Genomic DNA, 24,282 nt, shown 5'->3' with positions numbered 1-24,282 from the left:
CCTGAGGTGACTACCTCCTTAAATTCTGCATCCTAGGCATCTCACTTACCTCACTTGAGTCCTAGAATGGCCACCCCAACTGCTGGCTGAAGAAATGAGCATGCTTCTAGGAGGCAGAACACACACAGAGGCTCTTTCCCAAATGAATTTCTCATGCACAGATAAGACTGAAGAAATATAGACAAACAACATACAAGATGGTAGCAAAGCGCATTGAGGGGAGATAAAGTTGAAAACCATATTTCACCAGAGCATGCCCCAAATCTCACTAGATAAATAAAAAATTTGATATCAAAGTGCCAAATAGGGGCACCTGGGTGGCTCAGTCGGTTGAGCATCTGACTTCAGCTCAGGTCATGATCTCGCAGTTTGTGAGTTCGAGCCCCGTGTTGGCCTCTGTGCTGACAACTCAGATAGAGTTGCCAAATAGATAGATGATCAAGTCCAGAATCAGGAAGAAATGAAACAAACATACAGTTGGAGACAGAGTCCTCAGCGAGTAAAACACAGGGGTCTTGGTCTTGGAGGTATGCATTATTACTGAGTGGAGGGGAGAGTTTGGTCTGTGGCAGTGAGGTTCACAAGCAAACCTCAGCAGATCCTCCTCCAAATTGTCCTAGCCTAAATACTAGTCAGTATAAGACTACGGGGGACAAGCCTGTAGTTTGACAAAGCCAGTTTTATGGACTCATTCTTTTTAAAAAAAATTTTTTTTTAATGTTTATTTATTTTTGAGACAGAGAGAGACAGAGCATGAACGGGGGAGGGTCAGAGAGAGGGAGACACAGAATCTGAAACAGGCTCCAGGCTCTGAGCTGTCAGCACGGAGCCCGATGCGGGGCTCCAACTCACGGACTGCGAGATCATGACCTGAGCCGAAGTCAGCCACTTCACGGACTGAGCCACCCAGGCGCCCCGATTTATGGGCTCATTCTAATGAAGGACAATGCATAACAGAAAACCATGGAGCATCTCACCAACAAAAAACTCTTTTTTCTTTTTACAGGATTTGGGGAAGAATGAAGTGTAGGTAAACTTTACATAAAAAATGTTGCTTTGGATTGTGGGTGTAAGATGAACATCAGATCTTAACTGTGAAGTGGGGTCCTATTTCCTTGCAAACTTCAAAACTGAGATACATTTAGAATGCTGTATCCAGTAGCTGTTTCCATTTATTTTATTTTTGATAGGCAGAGAGAGACAGAGCACAAGTGGGGGAGGGGCAGAGAGAGAAGGAGACACAGAATCCAAAGCAGGCTCCAGGCTCCAAGCCTGGACAGCACAAAGCTCAACTCGGGGCTCGAACTCATAAGCCGCGAGATCGTGACCTAAGCCGAAGTCAGACGCCTGACTGGGCCACCCAGGTGCCTCTCCAGTAGCCCTTTAACTGAAACTCTGCAACTGACTTGTAAGTCAAGACTCCTCTGTCAAAGTGACTTAGGTCCTCCAGGCAAAAGTGGGATGTTTCCTTGTTACTGACAGAATTTAAAACAGCAGTTTCTGATAGTCTATAATCTTGGAAAGCAAAGTTTCTCATTTAGTAAGAACACAGTAGTCATTCAAAGAAGGGAGGGGAGGGGCACCTGAATGGCTCAGTGGGTTAAGTGTCTGACTTGGGATCAGGTCATGATCTCACAGCTCGTGAGTTTGAGCCCCACGTCAGGCTCTCTGTTGACAGCTCAGAGCCTGGAGTCTGGTCCCCCTCTCTTTGCTCCTGCCCAGCTCACTCTCTGTCTCCCTTTCAAAAATAAATAAATATTTTTAAAAAATTCAAAGGAGGAAGGGGAAATCATTATTACAATTTATGAATTTATGGGTGCAGTGTGTCTTTGGGAGAAACACTGTTTCTTGTTAACTTTGCAGCTGGCTTTATCAGTGCCTGTCCTCTTGGCTTTGTAATCAGCAAGGCAGAATTTTCTTCCTCACCCTGAGCTACTTTTTTCCTTTTTCCTTTCTCTCCTCTGTTACCTAAGAAAAGGTTAATTCTGTCAGCAAAGAGGTAGCTTGAAGGGGACTGTAGGAAGGGTCACAGAGCTCACCTTTACCTTGACTTGCCCCAAGCCATTTCAAGTCAGTATGCCAGCAAGGAAAGTCCAATTTTAAAAAGAGAATTAAGGGGGCGCCTGGGTGGCTCAGTCGGTTGGGCGGCCGACTTCGGCTCAGGTCATGATCTCGCGGTCCGTGAGTTCAAGCCCCGCGTCGGGCTCTGTGCTGATGGCTCAGAGCCTGGAGCCTGTTTCAGATTCTGTGTCTCCCTCTCTCTGACCCTCCCCCGTTCATGCTCTGTCTCTCTCTGTCTCAAAAATAAAAAACGTTAATAAAAAAAAAAAAAAATTAAAAAAAAAAAAAAGAGAATTAAGTACAAGATAAGTTTCTTCTCCCCCATCAGTCAATCCAAAGGTTAAGAAATGCATTTTTTATAGTTCCAATACAAACTCCAGACTATAATGACATAGGCAAATACAGAGGGAAGGGAAGGTGGAAAATGAGAACATGTTGGTCTTCAAATTCAGGGCTGGGAGCAGGCCTCTAATCTGAGCCTTCCTTGACACCTCAGCAACCATTAACTTTTGTAGCTTGTGGGATTTGGGTTGGCTTTGGTTCTTGCTCCATAAAGTGCAGCATAAAATGGAGTTCTAGATGCACATCTGAGTTGGGCCCCCAAAAGAGCCTTGCCACTGTCCTTTGGCCTCTGGGATTCCACATCACTAGATAAAAGCATTATCACTTTCATGGGTCCTGAGCATTTATGCCTTCTTGGGGCTCCAAGAAGCTTGGAGCTTCAGGGCTCCATTAAAAAAGACTAAGTAAATAAATATTGTACTTTACCATGGTATTGACATAAAAACAAATATAATGAGACAGGGCTCATTATTATAATGTTCTTTTTTTCTGAATCAAATATTTTTTTAAGTTTATTTTATTTATTTTGAGAGAGGGAGAGAGAAAATCCTAAGCAGGCCCTGAGCTGTCAGGGTAGAGCCCTACTCGGGGCTCCATCTCACGAACTGTGAGATTATGACCTGAGCTGAGATCAAGAGTCTGATGCTTAACCCAGTGAGCCTCCCAGGCACCCCACTGATTAAAATATTTTGGGGGAGCTTTCTTCTTATTTTGAGTAGGCTCCACATCCAGTGTGGGGCTTGAACTTTCCACCCTGAGATCAAGACCTGAGCTGAGATCAAGAATCTGATGCTCAACCAACTGAACCATCCAAGTGCCACTGATTAAAATATTTTTTAATTAAAACATTGTCATGGGTGGGGCACCCTAGGTGGCTCAGTTGGTTATGCGGAGACTCTTGATTTCAGCTCAGGTCATGATCTCAGGGTTTGTGGAATCAGAGAGCCCCTCGTGGGGCTCTGTGCTCATAGCATGGAGCCTGCTTGGGATTCTCTCTCTCTCTCTCTCTCTCTCTGCCCTGCCCCCCTCAAAATAAATAGAGAAATAAAAAAATATTGTCATGGGTCTCATGCACTGTGCCTACTGAACCTGTTGAAGAAGTGGGCCCTGGCTTAATCATTCTCCCCTCCCTGTCAGTACACAATTCAGCTTGAGGTGGGAAGGAAACACTCCACCCGAGCACCTCAGGAGCGCCATCCATCGGGGACTTGGTTCACCCATATGGCCCGGTCCCCAGCCCCCAGAGCAACAGCGATCCCTGGTCCGCAACCTCATCTGGGTTCAAGTGGGAATTTACAAGCCTCAGCCCAGTTGCAGTCACTTCTCTCGATTGCTCGGACTTGCTGGGACTTGCTCAAAGTTAAGGCCTGTGTGAGGGAAGAACATTGGGGGTTGGGGGTGGGTGGTGCGGCTCAGTCGCTTTGGCTCAGGTGATTATGTCCGGGTTTGTGGTTTCCAGCCCTGCATCGGGCTCTGTGCTGACAGCTTCGAGCCTGGAGCCTGCTTGGATTCTGTGTCTCCCTCTGTCTGCTTCTCCCTCGCTCACGCTCTGTCAAAAATAAAGAAACATTAAAAATTTTTGGAAAAAAAAAAAAAAAAGAGAGAACATGGGTCCAAGGGCGGAGAGTTTCCGAAACTTGCTGGGCAGTTGGGGGAGCTTGGGGTGGGGTGGGGGGTGGGGGGGAGGAGGAGTGGGACTCGGACAGGTGTCCCGGGTGCTTGCGGGGCTGGGGAGGAGGAGGGACAGGGCCTCACGTGGGCATCACTTCTGTGCTCACTCACCAAAACACATTTTAGCCAGACTTGCTTCCAGGTGGAAGAGACCACCGCCGAACTTCCTAAGGTTCCCAGGTCCACCTGCAGTCGTGAATTAAAGTCAGATATAATCAGGCCACAAAGAGAAACCAAAGCTCAACTCACCTAGGGAGAGCACAGCCAAGACCAGAAAAATAGTGAGCGGCCAAATTTCGGAGGTGTCGCTGAGCCCCGCCCCCGGTCGCTCATTGGCCCGCAGGGCATGTGGGGCGGGGCCATCCAATCCTAGCAACTAGGGACCTCGCGATCCGCTGCTCTTTACGCCCTTCCTTCGTAGTCAGAAGGTAAGGGAGAGTCGCATCCGCCGAGTGGGGAGGGACTTTCTCTGTCTCCTTTTTTTTTTTCTGGTTATGTTCTTTACTTTCAGTCCTAAGTAGACCCGGGTGGGTCGGTCTCTGAAGGCACAGAAGTGGCCGCTGTAAGACTTGGTCCTGTGCGCAGGTTGCCACTGCCCGCGGGGCCCCGGTGGGTGGCGAGGGCTGGACGCAGGCACCTAGTCTCCTGGACTTAGCACCTGCAACACCAATCCTGGAATCGACTCGTCTCTTCACTCGCACCCTAGCCTTTGGCCCCACTGTCGCATGGCTGTCTGGTGTCTGCAGCCTCAGCAGCTTTCCCTGCTACTACTAAGTCATAGAGGCTGCAAACTACATTTTTGTAGGTGACAAATTATATCTTTAAAAAGTATATCCTTTTTATTAGAAGTTGGTGAAGAGCACCCTCCCACAGAAGTTGTTAGGTCCCTCAGTATTCAACCAGGTATGTGGGATTGGTAAAAGGGAGTTGAAGAAGATGCTTCAGGGTTATTATGCTGGTCATCTGTTCTGGAAAGCAAGTTAAATGGAAAGAATGAGACACCGAGTTGAGACTGGAACCTGTAGAATTTCTGATATCTTGAGGACTTCATAGTTGGTGGATATGGTAGCATCAGGAGAGAGGTTCTGGGTGGAGACCAGGGTTTAGAAACCTGGTCAAATTTGGGAATCAATAAGAATTCTTAGGAAGCAAGTGTGAAGACAAGAATAGAACCAGAGGATGGAATCATCAGAACACCAAGCTTTATTTTTTTATTTTTTTAATGTTTATTTTTGAAAGCTCTCTCTCTCTCTCTCTCTCTCTCATGCAAGTGGGGGAGGAGGAGGGAGAGGGACTGAGGATCTGAAGAGGGCTCTGTGCTGACAACAGAGAACCAGATGCTGGGCTCAGACTCAGGAACCATGAGATCATGCTGGGCCGAAGTAGGACGCTTAAGCAACTGAGACACCCAGGTGCTCCAGAACACTAAGCTTTAGAGGGAAGATCATGGAGAAGTCAGGCCTGGTGATAGAGGGTAGAGGAGAATCCATAACTTTAATGCCATCATCATGTTTAATAAAATTAACAGCAGCTTATTAATATATCCTGCCCAGATCCTGTTCAAGTTTTACAGTTACTTATTTGAATCCAGATGTTGGAAAGACCTTCCCATCACATTTGATTAATGTCTTTCAGTCTTTTTAAATTTTACAACATGTGTATGACCTAGACAACCAGGTTATTTTTCCATGCTTCATTTGCTGATTGTATCTTCATTTCACCCATCTCCATGCTTCCTAAACACTGGTAGTTAGAGCAAGAAGCTTGAATAGTTTCAGGTTCAATTTTATTTTTGGAAGGAAGACTTTATCTGCAGTGGTCTTTACTTCCTGTTGAATATCAGGAGGCATGTATACACTTCTAATACTGAAAACTAACCAGTGGGTTCAAGTGTTGTCATCCTGATTCACCTATTATGAATCTTTCCACCTGCCTTCCATCTAATAGTTTTTGTGTTCATTGATGATCATTTGCTTAGGTCTGTTATCTCATCAGTGATTGCAAAATGGTAATATTTTAATTCCACCTTTTATTTTTTATTATCACTGGCTTGAGTTCTAAATAAGGTGCTTTCCTTATCTTGATTATTCCAAAAGAGTTTCTACAAGAAAGGTGGTGTAAATACTTGGTTCTACCCACAACATATCAATTTCCAGCATAATGACTTAGTGCCTTGTCAGCTTCCAAAGTGACTAATCTGTTGGAATTTGGGATTTGGCTGTGGACAGTCATTAGGCTGATGAATGAATGGTATAGTCCTTTGTTTATTTAGGTCCTCTTTTATATCTTACAGTAAACTTTTATAGTTTTATTCTATTTGGTCTACTACTTTGTGTTTTTTATTATTTGAGATTTTCTTTAAATTGTTGTTTTCTGGGGACGCCTGGGTGCTCAGTTGGTTAAGCGTCTGACTTCGGCTCAGGTCATGATCTCACGGTCCGTGAGTTCGAGCCCCGCTTCGGGCTCTGTGCTGACAGCTCAGAGCCTGGAGCCTGTTTCCAATTCTGTGTCTCCCTCTCTCTCTGACCCTCCCCCGTTCATGCTCTGTCTCTGTCTCAAAAATAAATAAACGTTAAAAAAAAAAAAAGGTATTAAATTGTTGTTTTCTGTTTATCATTGTCCGTTAGTATACTAGTGCACTATTGATTTTGGCATGTTGTTCTTGTATCTGATAAGCTTGCTCTCTCATTAGTACTAATAGTTTTATTTATTTCCCTCAACAATCATATCATCTGCTAGTAATGACAGATTTTTCCCTTCATTGTCAGGATTTGACCTGACGTCATTGTGGAAGCTGGTTAGTCTTTGTAAGGTTGTTAGCTTTGCAGCAGTTGCTGCAACTTGAAGACCTCTGGGCAGACAGTTGGAAGGAAAGGGAAGATGATATAAAGCAGAGAGAGCAGGGACAAAGTAGAACCAATAAGCATGAGGTGGAAGCCACAAGGATGTGGACTAGAGCCCATGTCAGTCTGTCAGCACCAGTGACGAGGGTGTCCTGCAGGAGAAACTGGCACTCTTCTTCATGGAGTTAAACATGTACCCATGCCCTCAGAGCCATGGTTCTAAATTGTGGTTCCAACTACAGGGCCCCTGGAGAAATTCCCTACTGAGGGAATTAGCCATGTTAGTCCAGAGCCCCCAAGAGGTCTCAACATGAAGGTTCCACACTAAGGTCTTGTACCCCAGACACACCTCAGGGCACCTCAGGCGCCCACCAACTGCTGTGGGATGTTGTGAAGGGAGGTGAACATAGACTCATTCTGGGGCCAGGAGTGACACCCCCACCCCCAGCTACTTCAAGCCTGTGTTTAAAATCAGGAAGGCCCATGAAACCAGAGTCCTGGTGACTACAGGCCAACTCTACCATCTCTCTCACTCTTACTCTCAACCTCTTGGGAAACCAAACACTTTCCCACAAGGCCATCAGCACAGAACTGTCTTTTTAAATTTTAACTCTTCAGATTAGTGGTGAGCTCTGAAATAAATCTATTTGCTCAAGAAACAAGAAAGCCAAAGCAAGCTGAGGATCTGAGTATACTTGTTTTTCTCCAATTTCCAGGGCCCAGCCCACCTCACAAGGTGGTGCCAATTGTCTTCATGGTGCATGGGCAATATGATTCAGTTCCTTCAAGAGCCATTCTCTGAGGGCTTCCTTGGCCTCCTTAGGTCTGAGTTGCCCTACAGAGGAGGGAAGAGCAGTCACATTAGAATAAGAAACTTGTGGCATGAAATTTAAAATAGGCACGTGATTGGCATGCAACTCAATTCCCCCAGGCACTTCCCACTTGCAGAACACAGTTCTTAGTCCATACTCAGGATGTGCTGACTCTAACAATTCACCTAGAAATTTAGAAGCTCAGGAGTCAAGGTTGGGAGGCTTTGTGGAAGGGAGGGAAGGGGAGGAACAAATGGGACTTACCTTTTTAAATATTTTTTTAATGTTTTATTATTTATTTTTGAGAGAGAGAGACACACACAGAATCCCAAGCAGCTCCAGGCTCCGAGCTGTCAGCACAGAGCCCAATGCGGGGCTCGAACTCACAAACTGCGAGATCATGACCTGAGCTGAAGTCAGACGCTTAACCGACTGAGCCACCCAGGTGCCCCTGGACTTATCTTTTTAAAGAAACTTACCAGTGTGTCTGGGTGGCTCAGTCAGTTAAGTATCTGACTTTGACTTCAGCTCAGGTCATGATCTCAAGGTTGGTGAGTTCGGGGCTGTGCTGACAGCTCAGAGCCTAGAGCCTGCTTCAGATTCTGTGTCTCCCTCTCTGCCCCTCGTCCACTCACACTGTCTCTCTCTCTCTCTCAAAAATAAATAAACAGTAAAAAAAAAAATAAAATGGGAACAGCCATATATAATGAGCAATGTTCCCAGAAAATCTCTAACATAAAAGAAGAAAAAGAAACCTGAAAACAGAAACAATGTAGTAAACAGAAGAAAACTTGAAAAGGCATTCGTATCTTCTGAAAGATAAGACATTAAATTCATGAAATAACAGATCATAAAAAGAATATCCAAAGAATAAAAGAGGCTTATCAAATAGGAAAGAAAATATAAGAAAAATACAGGAAGAATCTAGATCGACCATAGAATGTGGCAATCAATTAACAGAGATTTCAGAAAATAATAGAGAAAATGTTGAGGAGCAAATTGCCAAAGAAATAGTTCAAAAAAGTTCCCAGAACTGTAAGAGCCTATGTTTTCAGATGGAGAAGGCACACTGACTGACTGATCAATGTAATGGGTAAAAGAAAATTACACAGGCACTTCATCAGGACACTGAAGGACAAAGAGAAGTTCCAAGACACAGACAGAGATGGAACAAGAAAATGACACACAAAAGGAAGGGGAACCTAGTCTAATATTGTAATGGTATATATCATACATCTGTTAATACCCATAGGTTTACGTTTTTTCAAAATAAAAAGTTGGTGGGAAAGGAGTACAATAAAATATATGTAATATTACAAAACAGTAAAAGCAAAAATTCCCAGATACTTGTATATACATTTGTTTCAATGGAAGGATAATCCAAAAATGAATGATAGTTAACTATATTGTGGAGGAGAAGACAGGATAAACAAGAGGGGATTAAAAATTAGAGGGGATTTAAAAATGTACATTTTCAATAATGTTTTAAAAATGTACTTTGTAAATTATCCTTATATTCTAAATAGCCCATCAGTGATGATTTTCATTTCTTACTTTGAGTATTATTTAGTAGTGTGCTATAATGTCTCTGTATTTATCCATCCATCCAACCATCCATCCAAGAGAACTAGTGTATAATTACTGTTTGTAAATGCTCTTAAATGTTAGAAAAATGTCCTAAAAAAAAAAAAAAAAGAAAAATGTCCTATATTCACAACTATTAGGCCTTTTTATATTCCTTTTCTGCATGATTGCTCCTATTCTGACTGATTTGTTGAGTATCATCTCCTTACTAGTTTATTTTCTTCATTTTAACCATTTTTCCTGTGACATACATTGTGATATTATTATTTGATGCAAAAAAATCAGTGTTACATCATCATTAGGCTTTGTACCATTTTTCACTGTGTAGAGATTTCTTAAGAGCTGAAAATTGCAAGAAGTGAGGTTATGAAGAACAAAGCTTCTCAATGAGAATTTACAAAATCAATTCACTCATATACTTATTGTCTGAACCCAAAGCTCTCCAGACTGGTTCCTCCAGGGCTAAGCTAGGAAAATGAAAGCAAGCATGCGATCTGCTGAAGTCTTCTTGGTGGGGTTTTTTTTTTGTCTTTTTTTGGTTTTTTTTTTTTTTTACTTTATGGGGTGGAGAGAGCTTAACTTGCATTCAGCCACAGAGCTAGAAAATGTTGGAGCAGTATTCAAATCATGACCCCTCGCACCAAAGTTAAATCAAGAAGCCTTGGAGGTAATAGAATGATTCATATTGGCAGATTCTGCTAAATCCCAAAAAACTCTGTTTGATGCTGGCATAAGGTCAGCAAATAAAAGTCAAGACTTGCTAAATGTAGGAAACTTAATATGGAGTTTCTGCATAAAGCTAAGATCCCAAATGACTATACTTCCAAAATAAAACTAAATCAGAAGTAAACTTCGCTATCTAGATGTGATTGGCAAAGGAACATGTCTAGACCTTGCCTTTTCTCAAGTATGTCTTGACCTAATAATTATCATAAACCAGCCTTGTGGCTAACTCACACTGTATGTAGGAGTCTGAAATTTTTCAAGGAGATCATTTGAAGTGGCCTCAAGTTGAATGTATCATTAAGACAATTGCTGAAGGAAAAAATGATCAATATATGAAAAGATGAAATTACATCCCTTATGCCCAAGTTTAAAAAATTAACCCCAGATCATTCAAAGATTTACATGTTAAGATAGAAACTTTAGCATTCTTAGTAGAAAGTATATTGAGTATCTTTAGACCTTAGTGCAGGGAAGGATTTCTTAAGCAAGACATGGAATGCACTTACTATAAAGACTTACAAGTCTGACTATATTAGAATTAAAAATTTTACTCATCAAAGGACACCTTAACATGAAAAAAACAATTGAAAAAAATTTCTAATGTTTATTTATTTTTGAGAGAGAGACAGAGACAGAGACAGAATGAGAGAGGGAGACAAAGAATCCAAAGCAGGATCCAGGCTCTGAGCTGTTAGCACAGAGCCCAACGTGGGGCTGGAACACACAGACCATGAGATCATTACCTGAGCTGAAGTCGGACGCTTAACCAACTGAGCCACCCAGGTGCCCCAACATGAAAAAACAACTTAAACTAGAAGACATTCACAATAAACACAACTGAAAAAAGATTAGTAAGAGATTGAGGGAGAATACTTGAAAGGGAGAACTTTAGGGGCGCCTGGGTGGCTCAGTCGGTTGAGCATCGGACTTTCGGCTCAGGTCATGATCTCACAGTTTGTGGGTTCGAGCCCCGCATCAGGCTCTGTGCTGACCTCTTGCTCAGAGCCTTGGAGCCTGCTTCAGATTCTGTGTCTCCCTCTCTCTCTGCCCCTCCCCTGCTTATGCTTTGTCTCATTCTGTTTCTAAAATATAAATAAATGTAAAAACAAATTTAAAAAAAAAAAAAAAGGAGAACTTTAGGGGTGCCTGGGTGGCTCAGTCGGTTAAGTGTCCAACTTCAGTTCAGGTCATGATCTCATGGTCTGTGGGTTCAAGTCCTGCGTCCAGCTCTGTGCTGACAGCTCAGATCCTGGAGCCTGCTTTGGATTCTGTGTTTCCCTTGCTCTCTGCCCCTCCCCCACTCACACTCTGCCTCTCAAAAATAAATAAACATTAACAAATTTTTTTGAAAGTGAGAACTTTCATATATTATTTTATATCCTTGAGAGGTTTTCTTTTACAATGTGCAAATACTATATTGATTTTTAAAATTAAATTGAAGAAATAAAAATATCCACTAAAGTTAGAGTCAATATCTCCTCTTATAGAGATTATCTGATAACTGTTGTAGCCCAGATGATGTGGATAAGGGAATTCAGGACATTAAAACTATCACCCTTTTGTAAATTATCAAAATTTTCCATTAAAAAGATTTTTTAAAACAAACACATCATAGCTAATTGTTAAGAACAAAACAGTTTGCACAATATGCTATCTATTCTAGAACAACTACCAAACAAGATTTCTAGAAATGCATTAGGAAAAGTATAAGAACATGCATGAGATATCAGCTTCAGAACAATGATTTCCTGTGGGAAGGGAAAGATGCTTTAAGTGATACCTATTTTATAACATTTTTTAATGTTTAAATTTTTTTGTAAATGTTTATTTATTTTTGAGAGAGAGAGACAGAGCATGAGTGGAACAGAGGCAGAGAGAGAAGGAAACACAGAATCCCAGGCAGGTTCCAGGCTCTGAGTTGTCAGCATGGAGCTTGAGGGCTCCAACTCCGTGAGGGCTCCAAAACCATGAGATCTGACTGAGCCACCCAGGTACCCCTTTAATTTTTTTTTTTAAGTTTATTTATTTTTAGAGAGAGAGAGAGAAAGAGAGGACCAGTGGGGGAAGGGCAAAGAGAGAAGGGGACAGATGATCCCAAATGGGCTCTGTGGTGACAGCAGAGAACCCCACATGGGGCTGGAACCCACGAACTTGGAGATCATGACCTGAGCCACCCAGGTGCCCCTAAGTGACATCTATTTTAAAGAAGAGAGGTGAGGCAAAAGTGGGAAGGTGTTAACATCTTGTTAAATGGGGGAGGTGGTGGGGGTTACATAGGTATTTGTTATACAACTTTTTGAATGTGTGAAATCTCTCATAATTTAAATTTTTAACTATAATTAAGAATATTGGGAAGAAATGTTGTTTTAGGATGTTAGAATTAAACGGGATTTATTTATAGTTGCTACATTTTCTGGAAGGACTACCTCTAACGTTTATATTTTATTTTTTTAATTTTTATTATTTTTTAAGTTTATTTTGAGAGAGAGCAGGAGCAGGGGAGGGGCAGAGAGAGGGAGAGAGAGGGAGAGGGAGAGAGAGAGAGACAGAGAGAGACAGAGAAAGAGAATCCCAAGCTGGTTCCACACTGTCAGCGCAGAGCCCGATATGGGGCTCGAACTCAAAAAACGGTGAGATCATGACCTGAGCGGAAGCCGAGAATCAGAGGCTTAACCTGAGCTACCCAGGCACCCCTCTAACATTTATATTTTCAAACAGGACACACTTGCTTGAGTCATTTTGAAGCAGTAACCAACCGTAGAGTCAGTAGACAACAGGGAGCAGAAGAAAGTAAGTGTAGATTCAATAAGGCGGCCCTTGGCCTGCTCTACCTACTTACTCCTGGAAGGTAACATAGAAACCTTAACCTAGACACGGAAAGTGATTTGGGGCAATGAGGCTGCCAATTCAAACCACACTGTTAATCAGCTATGTGCCGGCGCAGAGGCCTTAAAGGCTAAGTGAGACCTTACGCAGCTTCTGAGAGCGGGCTGGAACTCAAACGCTAGTAGCAGGAAATCCGGGGGCCGCCTTCTCAGCGCCACCGAGCAGGGGCGCTGGTGGGGCGGGGGGGGGGGGGGGGGGGGGCGTCAGTTGGGTGGGCTCACCGGGAACCACGCACGGGGTCGCAGGAAGAGGCGGGGTTGGCAGGAAACTTAAAAGGGAGCACAGGATTCGCGCCTCCTTGGAGTTTTGCGGGGGCTGCTTGGATATTGCTCGGACGTTGCTCTTCCTGGGCTGCGGGACCTAGCATGGCAGACGATGCAGGTGCTGCTGAGGCCCAGGGGAACCAATGCACGCCTGCCCAGTCCCTGGGCAGGCTGCTGAAGTTACCACTTCCACCACCTCGGATTCGCACCCGGCCATGGTGGTTTCCTGTGCAGGAACTGAGAGACCCACTGGTGTTTTACCTCGAGGCATGGCTGGCTGACTCGATCTTTGGTGAGCCACCCTAGGTGTGCTGGTGCTGTAACCCCTCCAGTCCGACAGTCCAGAGCAACTCTGGACAGTCTCTGCCTGATTTGCAGGCCACATTTGACACCAAGATGCCCACCTTCCTGCGCTTTCCTCTCCTGGCCTTCAAATCTAGCTCCCACTGACCTTTCGACCATGTTTCCCCTCAAAGTCTCTCTTTTCCTGTTAGGCCCAGACAGAGCCATCATTCCAGAAATAGAGTGGATGAGCCAAGTCCTGCTGACGGTGGACATAGTTAACTCTGGGGACTTAGTTGAAATCACCATCTTCGGACGGCCCCGTGTACAGAATCGGGTGAAGAGCGTGCTCCTGAGCCTGGCAAACTGGCACCGGAAACATCGTGCCCGAGGTGAGCGTCTCTGAAAACCTGCAAGTGGAGGGAGCCACTGGTTAACCACCTGGTGGTACCTGCCTTTCTTCCAGCCTTTATTACCATAGCAAAACCTTTTGCAGTTTCCTAACTCCAGTGTTCTGCATGCATCCAGTTTTCTGGGCATCCCTTTGTGAGAGGAGTGCAAATAGGACCTTGGGAAACCAAATCTGACACATTCAAGCCCGTCACTGTGCATGCATCCTCAGCTTGGTTTTACCACTGTGTCCAGATCTCAGGTTCAGAGTCTCCACCTGAGAAGTGATGCTGCTAGCACTTCCCCTCCTCCCCCACTCCCCTCAATGCCTAGTACTTTGGAACAGTGAGCATTTTTCCTTATCCAGCTGAGAAGATGAATCAACTTGAGGAGTTCTTGAAGACCCATGCATCAGGTCCCCAGACTCCTGAACATCGTATTGTGTAACTATTTTCAGGAGCATTGTGAGAACAGTCCTGCTTCTGCTGCTAAAGTTCAAGAGAAGCAAGTATGCATAAATCTCTGCATTCTTTTTTTCCTGTGTCTTGATGGGTAGTGCTCTGATTATTATGATGCAAAAGTGAGTTTGTAGTGCCATTCTAGTAAAGAACTGAATTTCCTTTTTGTCCAATGCTATAAAGAACTTTGCTGACTTAAAATTAAGCAAATACATAAAAGAGTGTTCATTCATGTCTTGATGTGAGAGGTGGGTAAAAGGCTGATGCTAGTGGTCTTATTTTTTCCTTTGCTTCTATCATTTGGAATCTACTAGCCCTTTTATGATTTTATGGCCACAGTCAGGCCCCTAAGCACAGGCCCACGAATTTGCATTTCTAATAAGCTCACAGGTAATACCAATGCTTCTCCTCTGGGGCTCTCACTTTGAAGTTGGTGGTTTGGCCCCTGGGTACCACCTACGGTGCATTTTCTTTTTGGAGTGGAGCCTTCCTCCCTGCACATGGGTGGGTGTTCCAACATGAAACCTGAGGTGATTGCTTATTTATTCTGTTGACATTGTGATTCATCAGAGTACAGCCAGGGTCCTTGGCATCTTGACTATTGGAAGGCATCCTGCCACCAAGCCAGCTGTCTCCTTTCTCTCTGAGGCCTGCACAGGTGTTCTGCATGATCTGGGTTGTTTTTCCATTACCCATTACCATGCTAGGACTAATTTGTGCAAAATAGCCCCCACCTAACACTGCCTCCACTTTCAGGAAGCAGGCTTCTTAGGGGAAAAGTTATGGAGAGCTCTGTGGCTTCAGAGTGGAATTGATTCAACTCCTGCAATTTCTTTACCCCTTATCAGTAATGGATTCTAGCTGTTTGCAAGGGTTGTAAACACACACATACACAAGTCTTTTAAAATGTGCTGCTTTGGGGAGGGGGTTTCCTGGTGGCTCAATCAGTTAGGCATCTGACTTCAGCTCAGGTCATGATCTCACAGTTTGTGAGTTCCAGCCCCGCATCCAGCTTTCTGCAGTCAGGGCAGAGCCTGCTTGGGATCCTCTGTCTCCCTCGGTCTCTGTCCCTTCCCAACTCGTGTGTGTCCTCACGTATGCTCTCTATCTCAAAAATAAGTAAACATTAAAAAACTTTAAATGTGCTGCTTTGATTACAGGTGATATTGAATGTTTTCCTAATTCACATTTTTGTAAAATGCTTTTACATTTCTTATTCCTATATTCCTTCTTTCAACTCTGAAGATAGGAATTTTTATTATCTGTATGAGCTTTTGTAACAAATAATGGCCCATTATAACCAATATTTTCCACTCCTTTGCTTAAATTTTTTGTATACGAAAAAATTCCATTTTCTGTAGTTAAACTAATTATTTTCTGTCTGATTTCCCCTCATCCTCATCCCAACCCCTTTTAATTAAGCCTAGGTACTCCTGCGTTTATCCTTTTGCAGAAATTTGATTAAAAAAAATTCCAACAGGTTATTTCTAGTGGGATATCTACAAAACCATTAAACACTTTTTACAATGTTATTTGGAGGAAGAGGATTATGCTTAAAACATTCTAATTGTCTAAAAATTATCCAGAATTAAATGATCCTGTGCATTTTTCATCCTTTACATACATTAACATGTTGAAGCCCTTAACCCCCAGTACTTCAGACTGTGACTGTATTTGGAGACAGGGCCTTTAAGGAGCTAATTAAAGTGAAATGAGGGGGGCGCCTGGGTGGCTCAGTTGGTTAAGTGTCTGACTTCAAAACTCAGGCCATGATCTCATGATTTGTGAGTTTGAACCCTTTATTGGGGTCTGCTCTGACAGCTCAGAGCCCGGAACCTGCTTTGGATTCTTTATCTCCCTTTCTCTCTGCCTCTCCCCCACTTGCGTGCACACTCTCTCTGTCTCTAAAAAATAAATAAACATTAGAAAAAACGAAATGAGATCCTATGAGTGGGACCTTAACCAATATGACTGGGGCCTTTATGGGAAGGGGAAATATGCACAGAGATAGGTGGGTGCATGGAGAAAAGACCATGTGAGAAGACAGCAAAATGGCAGCCATCTGCCAGCTGAGGAGAGAAGCCTCGGAAGAAACCAATCCTGCTGACACATTGATTTTGGACTTTCAGCCTCCACATCTTTGAGAAAATATTTAAGCCACCCGGTGTGTTGTGTTGTTATGGCAGCCCTAGCAAACTAATAACACATTTAGTATGGTTTTTCTCTGTGTTCCCTTTCACTGTATGCTGATATGGTATTTTTACTACCTTCATAACTTAATAATTAAAAATAATTAAAAATTAAATAATAAAAAGATTGTCATTCTTTTCAGAATTTGGGGGTAATATTAGCTAAGTATTAGAGCTTGTATCACCTACCAGGCCTTGTGCCAAGCACCTAAATATGCTTGGAACATGATTAACTTGCTAAGGTCACAGAGCTAGGACATTGGGATGGATGGGTGAGATTTGAACCAAAACATTGATTCCAGGATCCAAACTCTTTATACTGTCCCACTTGCTTTCATTTTTCCTCCACACCTGAATTTAGACTCATTTCTCATAGTTTTTATTTCTTTTTAAGAGCAATTAGAATAAACCTCTTAATTGTAAAGAATCAGGGACAACGTGGTTTTTCTTTTTCTTTTTTCTTAAGTTTATTTTTTGAGAGAGAGCTAGAGAGGGAAAGAGAGGATCCCAAGCAGGCTCTGCACGGTCAGCATGGAGCCCAACGTGGGGCTCCAACTCATGAACTGTGAGAGCATGATCTGAGCTGAAACCAAGAGTTAGACACTTAACTGACTGAACCACCTAGGTGCCCCACATTGACTTTTTAAAGTTTATTTATTTATTTTGAGAGAGTGTGTGAGGGAAAGGGGCAGAGAGTTAATCCCAAACAGGGTCCACACTGTCAGCATGAGAGCCTGACACAGGGCTCCACCCCAACAAACTGTGAGATCATGACCTGAGCTGAAATCAAAAGTTGGATGCTTACCTGACTGAGCTACCCAGGCACCCCTTGTTTGTCCCACTCTTAGTGATGTTAAAAAAAAACAAAAACAACCTTGTTTTGGGACATCTGGATGGCTCAGTTGGTTGAGCAGCAGACTTCAGCTCAGGTCATGATCTCATGGTTTGTGGATCCGAGCCCCACATCAGGCTCACTGCTGTCGGTGCAGAGCCTGCTTCAGATCCTGTGTCTCCCTCTCTCTTTGCCACTCCCCACTCATGCGCTCTCAAAAATAAATAAAAAGGCCTTGTTTTGATCGAAAGTGTGAAACTGAGAGATTCTGATGTGCTAAGTAGTACCTGGCTTAACTAAAATGAAGCTGTGGGAAGACCTTGCGATAGGCTACATGTGTGGCCTACAGCTAACCTCAGAAGTTAGTTCTACAGATTCTATCAACCATGAATTTTTTTCTTTGATGCCTCTAATCAGCCTATTCAAAAATTGTCCAGACTGACCTTTTTACTAGCTGTCAATAGTTTTAGCTGAAAAAATATACAAACATGTCGTTTCCAGACTTTTGCAGTTTTGCCTTTGTTCCTTCACAATCTTTTCATTGACTGCCATGGGTCTCAGTTCCCAGAGTTTCCCATCTAACTCACCATCTTCTTTTAGTTGGTAAAACATACTCTGTAATGCATATATAATGTATTTATAAAGAATGAAATGAGCACTCCAGTGTACCCTAATAGAACCCAATATTTTTAGAAGGCATCTGTATACACCTTTTCTCTCAACCAATTTTCTGTTTTTAAATAAGTTCCTTTATCTGGAAAATAAATGACCAAGAGTGCCAATAGAACAGTAGTTAGAACCGTGGGATAGGTATTGAAAAAAATAGAGAAGTGACACACATGGACATAAGTACAAGTGAAACTGTTGAAAGTGATTTTCCGTAAGAGAATAGGTTGAAAAGGGCAGATAGAGAGCTCTGGAGACCTTCAGCTGGGTGAAAACTCAGGTGGCACTGCTTCATGCCCTACTTTAAGAGTCTAATAGGGCTTTTTAAAAAAAATTTTTTTTAATGTTTATTTTTGAGAGAGACAGAATGTGAGCAGGGTAAGGGTAGAGAGAGAGAGACAGAATCTGAAGCAGGTTCCAGGCTCTGAGCTGCCAACACAGAGCCCAACATGGGGCTCGAATTCACAAATCCTGAGATCATGACCTGAGCCGAAGTCAGAAGTCTGATGCTTGACTGACAGAACCACCCAGGAGCCCCTAATAGTTTTTTTTTTTTTTAATTGAACATTTGTTCTTTATTTACTCTGATATTCCCCTTCTGGATTAAAAAGATATATCAAGTCTTCATTCTACTCGGAGGTGGCCTCAATTGAAATTTTGAGCCTGGATTGTTTTTGAGTCTTAAATGTTTGAAGTTCACTCCACCCAGGCTTTTCTTTGCTTCTTCTAAAAACAGTTAATAATCCATTAAAATTCAGCTTTGCATTTTATTTCCCTTATTAAAATAAGTGCTAATTTAAAATTGGAGTGGTCATCCATTAGTGGTGACCAAAGAATGTATGATAGATATACCACTCCTTTAGTTTTTAAAGTTAGGTTTCCTTGGAATTTTTAAATGAAAATTTTCACAATCAAGATTAACGTATGTTTTATTTATCCAAGCACCCAGCTGTTCACAGTTTGCTTCCTTCTGCTAGCTAGACACTGGCTCCCAGCTGCTAGGAGTAGAGCAGAAAGCCAAACTGACAGAGGTGCTGATTATCACTACAAAGGCAATCATATTACAATATGTAAATATCTGAAATTAACCTGTGCACCTTACATTTACACAATGTTACAGGTCAGGTATATTTCAATCAAAAAAAAAAAAAAAAAAAAAGCGCCTGGGTGGCTCAGTTGGTTAAGCCTCCTCCGACTTCAGCTCAGGTCACAATCTCTGGGTTTGTGGGTTCCAGCCCTGCGGGCCCTGTGCTGGAAGCTCAGAGCCTGGATCCTGTTTCAGATTCTCTCTCTCTGCCCCACCCCGCTCATGCTGCCTCTCTTTAAGAAATAATAAACACTAAAAAAAGTTTTTAAAAAGTGGCAAAGAAGGCTAGCCATCATCCCGCGCCAGTGCACTTTCGCTGCTGCGATTAGTAAGGGAGGAGTCTCCAGGACTGCTAGTGTCTCACTTGCGATAAAACTCACTGAAGGTCGGATGACCCGGCCCAAACTCGAGGACCAGGGCAGTCCTGGCTCTTTCTCCCAGTTTTCTCCTTCCTCGCCGTCAGGTGGCCGGGCTAGGAAGTCACTCGCGGCTTCCAGCGCCACGATATGCCCAGCCAGGAGGACAGTATTGGAACCAAGTTTTTTCATCCCACATCACCTAGAGTAGAAACACCACAGGCTTTAAGAAGTTTTCCAAGGAGGACGGACTCGATGGGCGGGAGAAGCCTCTTCACAGGTAAAACCAGATGTTTGCGATTAAAGAACACAAGACGTCTCACCTGCCTCTGGGTAGAGAGCAGCCTAGGGCCGATACTGGCTGCTGGAAGAATGGCCTCTCCTTCCCCTTTTACCTGATAATTAACAGACACTAGGGAAATTCAATTCTTTATTAGGATTCTTTAGATCAGTGTTTGTAAACATTTAACATGGAGGCAGGGACCAAGAACTACCCACACCATTCTTTCCCCAGCTCTGCAGCAAGAATCAGGACTTAGGTGAACAGAGCTCCAGTAAGATCTTCCACTTCAACCTTGCCAGGCTTCTGCTTCCGGGCCCGAAGTTCTTTCATAACCTGGTAACTGGGCCCTAGGTAGCATCCAGGGAGCGCTGGGTTGCCGCCTCGCCTACCGCGCCGGGGTCCTGCTGGGTCGCCGCCTCGAGGACAGCGCCGGGGTCCTGGGTCGCCGCCTCCCGGACAGCGCCGGGGGAACGCTGGGTCGCCGCCTCCAGGAGAGCACCGGGGGAACGCTGGGTCGCCGCCTCCAGGAGTGCACCGGGGGAACGCTGGGTCGCCGCCTCCCGGACAGCGCCGGGGGAACGCTGGGTCGCCGCCTCCAGGAGAGCACCGGGGGAACGCTGGGTCGCCGCCTCCAGGAGTGCACCGGGGGAACGCTGGGTCGCCGCCTCCCGGACAGCGCCGGGGTCCTGCTGGGTCGCCGCCTCCCGGACAGCGCCGGGGGAACGCTGGGTCGCCGCCTCCAGGAGAGCACCGGGGGAACGCTGGGTCGCCGCCTCCCGGACAGCGCCGGGGTCCTGCTGGGTCGCCGCCTCCCGGACAGCGCCGGGGGAACGCTGGGTCGCCGCCTCCCGGACAGCGCTGGGGTCCTGCTGGGTCGCCGCCTCGCGGACAGCGCCGGGGGAACGCTGGGTCGCCGCCTCGCGGACAGCGCTGGGGTCCTGCTGGGTCGCCGCCTCTCGGACAGCGCTGGGGTCCTGCTGGGTCGCCGCCTCGCGGACAGCGCCGGGGGAACGCTGGGTCGCCGCCTCACGGACAGCGCCGGGGTCCTGCTGGGTCGCCGCCTCCCGGACAGCACCGGGGGAACGCTGGGTCGCCGCCTCACGGACAGCGCCGGGGTCCTGCTGGGTCGCCGCCTCCCGGACAGCGCCGGGGGAACGCTGGGTCGCCGCCTCGCGGACAGCGCCAGGGTCCTGCTGGGTCGCCGCCTCCCGGACAGCGCTGGGGTCCTGCTGGGTCGCCGCCTCTCGGACAGCCTTCGGAGAGCTCTGGGTTGCCACCTCCTGGGCAGCATTGGGGTCCTGCTGGGTCGCCGCCTCCCGGACAGCCTTCGGAGAGCTCTGGGTCGCCACCTCTCGGGCAGCGTGGGGGGATCTCTGGGTCGCCGCCTCCTGAACAGACTTCGGAGAGCTCTGGCTCGCCACCTGCGGAGCTGCGTCGTCGGACCGCTGGGTCGCCGCCTCCCGGACAGACTTTGGAGAGCTCTGGGTCCCCGTCTCCGGGACAGCGTCGGGGGACCGCTGCGTCCCTACATCCTGGGCAGGGGCCTTCTCTGAGCCTGGAAGAACAGTGTGGAGACCTTACCTGTGTCCCCTACTTTCTCCACAAGAAGATTTATCCAAATGGGCTGGGGGATTAGGGTCTGGAACCTGAGAGTGCAGGATTAATTTGACCATCTATATTCCTTGCAAGAAGGAAACCCTCTCCTGGACTGAGAGGATGAGACCGCTGCCCGGTGATCTCCGGGAAGCATCAAGATCTCTACCAAGGAACCCATGGCCTGCCTAGGGAACCCCTCACTATTCCCGGTTTCATACTTTGTGCCCGGAGTTGGCGATGATAGTCAGCCAAATTCATGATCATCTTGGATACATCTTCCTGGTAATAGGGCCGACCAAATATCAAGATCTCAGCCTCGCCCTCGGGGTCCCAATGATTAACGTGAAGCAGGGTTTGTGACACACACTCGACGTGTGGTATGTGCTCTCCTCCCCGACCTGTGCAGGAAGCAAAGAGGCTGTGAGGGGCGGGATTTGGGAGGGGAAGGCGGCGGGAGAAGGTAGCGCTGGTTTGGGGCTAGGACCACTGGAGAGGCTGGCCCTGGAACGCGGCCAGCCTGGGGGGCGGGGTGGATAGGAGTGTCGGGGGTGGAAAGACCGCATTGGCCACCGCTCTCAGACCCACTCACCGAAGATCGCCTCCACCAGCCACGCCTCGAGGTGAATAGCCTTCGGACTCTTCAGGTACTCGGAGTGGAACCAATAGGGTCGCTTGGTGAGGTTACCGAGCACCTCGAATAGCGTCCCTTCTCTCTGTTCCAGCTGTACGAGCGTCGGAAACCGCTTAGGAGTGGCCATGCTGCAGTAGGCCTTGCTGCTAGCGGCCGTGAAGCTGCAAACCAAGAAGGCCAAGGTTAGTATCAGTTGCGGCAGTTGTGGCTTGGCCAGGGCCTTATTTCAAGGGCTTTTGGTAAGCCCCTCCCCATCCGCCTCCCAAACTCCGCAGCCTGGGCTTCTTCCCGAGATTGCAGGAGTGCACTGGGTAGAGCACCTGGGCGCTGTAGGAGGGGCCACTGGTCTGGACCCGCCCATTTCCCCAGGCCCTGGGAGCCAGAGGTGGAGCTTCTTCTGGGAAGCAGGTCTCGGGGAGATGAGGACAGCCCGGTAGAGGCATGGGAAGATCCAACATCTGGACAATACCTTTCAGAGAAGCGAACTGATATTTGCGCAGACACAGGTGCTTTTCAGACGGTTCAAATGGGACCAGCATTCCTGAGGGGTTGGAATGACTTTTTCATGGAAAACCTAATGAAATGCATTAAAGAAGTAAAAACTCAAGGATTAAAAAAGGTGTTCAAGGGCTAAAGTAAGTCCCACTTTCTCTTGAACCCTGAATACTGAGTTCCCTCCTCAGAGACCATCACATTTCCAGCTTCTTCCTTGACTTGTCAGAGACAGCTGAGCACATCCAGAGCAAATTCTCTAAGTAACATGTTATTTCTATGTCTTGGTTTCGTTTGTTTGTTTTGTTTTGTACAGTTTAAAGCATTACCCATGAATTGCTACTCAGGAAGATAAAGTTATATAACTTTAGTAGTTGGGGTGTCCTGCCCAGGCCCAGAGGTGAGAGATCTCTGAACTCAGGTTCAAACTTGTATCCTCTGTGGGAGTTCTGTAGGCCAAAGAAGTGCATGAGAAATTTGTAGGTGTCTGACAGGATCTAAAGTCTTGAGACCTAAGCAGAATGTGAATTAAGAGCCAAAGAAGGGCAAAATCTATTCAAAGAATCACAGAATGGATTGGCAGAACGATTGGGTAGACAGAACAATTGAGTGTATAACTGACACCCAAGGATCTGGGCTCCATAACTATCCCCTCTGGAGGTTACGGACTCACTAACATAGCAACTATAAATTGAATTTTAATGTCCCATCAGTACTGCCAAAAAGAATCCAATCCAAGAAGTATTTCTATGAAAATCTCTAGTCTGAAATCTCTTTCTTACAGCAAATGATATAGGATAATATATTGTTTCTTAGTTGGTGTAAGAGGATACTTAGAGTTCTACACATGTTATTGTCATTATGCACACATAGAGATCTTTTACTTGAAGTTTTAGAATTAGGAATGGAAATATTTAAGATAATTAAAATTAGAGTATTAATATTTAAAAGTGATCTGTCAATTATATAAAATCCTAGAATACGTGGACTAATCTATAGAAAGCATGGAGTATTCTCATGGATAGAAAGCATGGATTGAAAGCATGGAGTACTTGCCCAGGGAGGGGAATGCAGGGAGGAAAGGATTGGAAAGAGGCATTTGGAAACTCTCGGGGATGATGGAAATGTGCATTATCTTGATTACAGTGATGGTTTCACTGGATATGGTTTATATGTCAAAACTGGTTAATTGTACACATTTTAATGTAAGCAGTTTATTGTGCTTTATTCTTCAAAGTGGTTTAAAAAGAAAGGAACCATATACATGGTATTTTATATTGCTGTAATATTTTAGATAATTTATTATATTAGAAAAACAGTTTTGTAACTCCAATTTAAAATATATAAATAAAAAAGTGAAAATTAAAATATATAGTTAAGTCATGGATTTAGATATATGACTTTAAGATGAAATCTTAGTTTATATTCAGTGTTGGATCACTGAGAAGAACTTCAGTTTCAATATATTCATACGTTTTATTTATTTTATTTACAAGAATTATTTAGTAATTGAGAAGTTCTTGTTATTTGAGCCTATTAAAGTACTTTGCAAAGCTCTTTGCCATGTATGAGAATGGGTTTTGTTTTTGTTTTTGTTTGTTTTTGTTTTGTTTTGTTTCTGAGATTGTTTAGTTAATCAAATTTGTCAAGGAGACCTTATGTCATTCGTAGCCCATTAAACATAACTTTTAAAACTTTCTAGACTTATGAATAGGATAGTGAGTTTTGAAAGAAAAACTTGAAAGCTTAAGGAAGGACTAAAGGTTTGATTTTTACAATTTGAAAATATATTTCTTTTTTTAAAATTTTTTTTAATGTTTTTATTTATTTTT

At 44.7% G+C, this 24,282-nt stretch overlaps 2 protein-coding genes across 2 annotated transcripts; one reads left to right on the top strand and one right to left on the bottom strand.

Moving 5' to 3' along the window:
* The first annotated feature begins 13,125 nt into the window (after nt 1–13,125).
* On the top strand, nt 13,126–16,552 carry OOEP (oocyte expressed protein). The gene is made up of 3 exons (XM_060615947.3): nt 13,126–13,480; nt 13,683–13,862; nt 14,228–16,552. Exons 1-3 carry the CDS (start codon nt 13,291–13,293, stop codon nt 14,305–14,307), a joined length of 450 nt encoding a protein of 149 aa, XP_060471930.1. The 5' UTR covers nt 13,126–13,290; the 3' UTR covers nt 14,308–16,552.
* A 3,435-nt stretch (nt 16,553–19,987) lies between these two features.
* On the bottom strand, nt 19,988–22,588 carry KHDC3L (KH domain containing 3 like, subcortical maternal complex member). Its single transcript, XM_060615946.3, has 3 exons — nt 21,917–22,588; nt 21,546–21,725; nt 19,988–21,286 (listed from the first exon to the last, which is right to left on the bottom strand). Exons 1-3 carry the CDS (start codon nt 22,083–22,085, stop codon nt 20,079–20,081), a joined length of 1,557 nt encoding a protein of 518 aa, XP_060471929.3. The 5' UTR covers nt 22,086–22,588; the 3' UTR covers nt 19,988–20,078.
* Nucleotides 22,589–24,282: the final 1,694 nt, after the last annotated feature.

The sequence above is a fragment of the Panthera onca genome, chromosome B2, assembly GCF_046562875.1.
Source record: "Panthera onca isolate mPanOnc1 chromosome B2, mPanOnc1 haplotype 2, whole genome shotgun sequence".
NCBI lineage: Eukaryota > Metazoa > Chordata > Mammalia > Carnivora > Felidae > Panthera > Panthera onca.
Note: the sequence above shows the minus strand (reverse complement) of the source record. Positions and strands in the feature narration are given on the sequence as shown.

What these genes read in the sequence shown, in the direction of transcription:
- KHDC3L (XM_060615946.3), bottom strand. Translation starts at nt 22,085, where the DNA reads ATGGCCACTCCTAAGCGGTTTCCGACGCTCGTACAGCTGGAACAGAGA. An exon ending in GCTGGTGGAGGCGATCTTCG is followed by an intron (nt 21,726 to 21,916) that starts GTGAGTGGGTCT and finishes CTTCCTGCACAG; the next exon opens with GTCGGGGAGGAGAGCACATA. An exon ending in TCGCCAACTCCGGGCACAAA is followed by an intron (nt 21,287 to 21,545) that starts GTATGAAACCGG and finishes CTGTTCTTCCAG; the next exon opens with GCTCAGAGAAGGCCCCTGCC.
- OOEP (XM_060615947.3), top strand. Translation starts at nt 13,291, where the DNA reads ATGGCAGACGATGCAGGTGCTGCTGAGGCCCAGGGGAACCAATGCACG. An exon ending in GCTGGCTGACTCGATCTTTG is followed by an intron (nt 13,481 to 13,682) that starts GTGAGCCACCCT and finishes TTTTCCTGTTAG; the next exon opens with GCCCAGACAGAGCCATCATT. An exon ending in CCGGAAACATCGTGCCCGAG is followed by an intron (nt 13,863 to 14,227) that starts GTGAGCGTCTCT and finishes TTCCTTATCCAG; the next exon opens with CTGAGAAGATGAATCAACTT.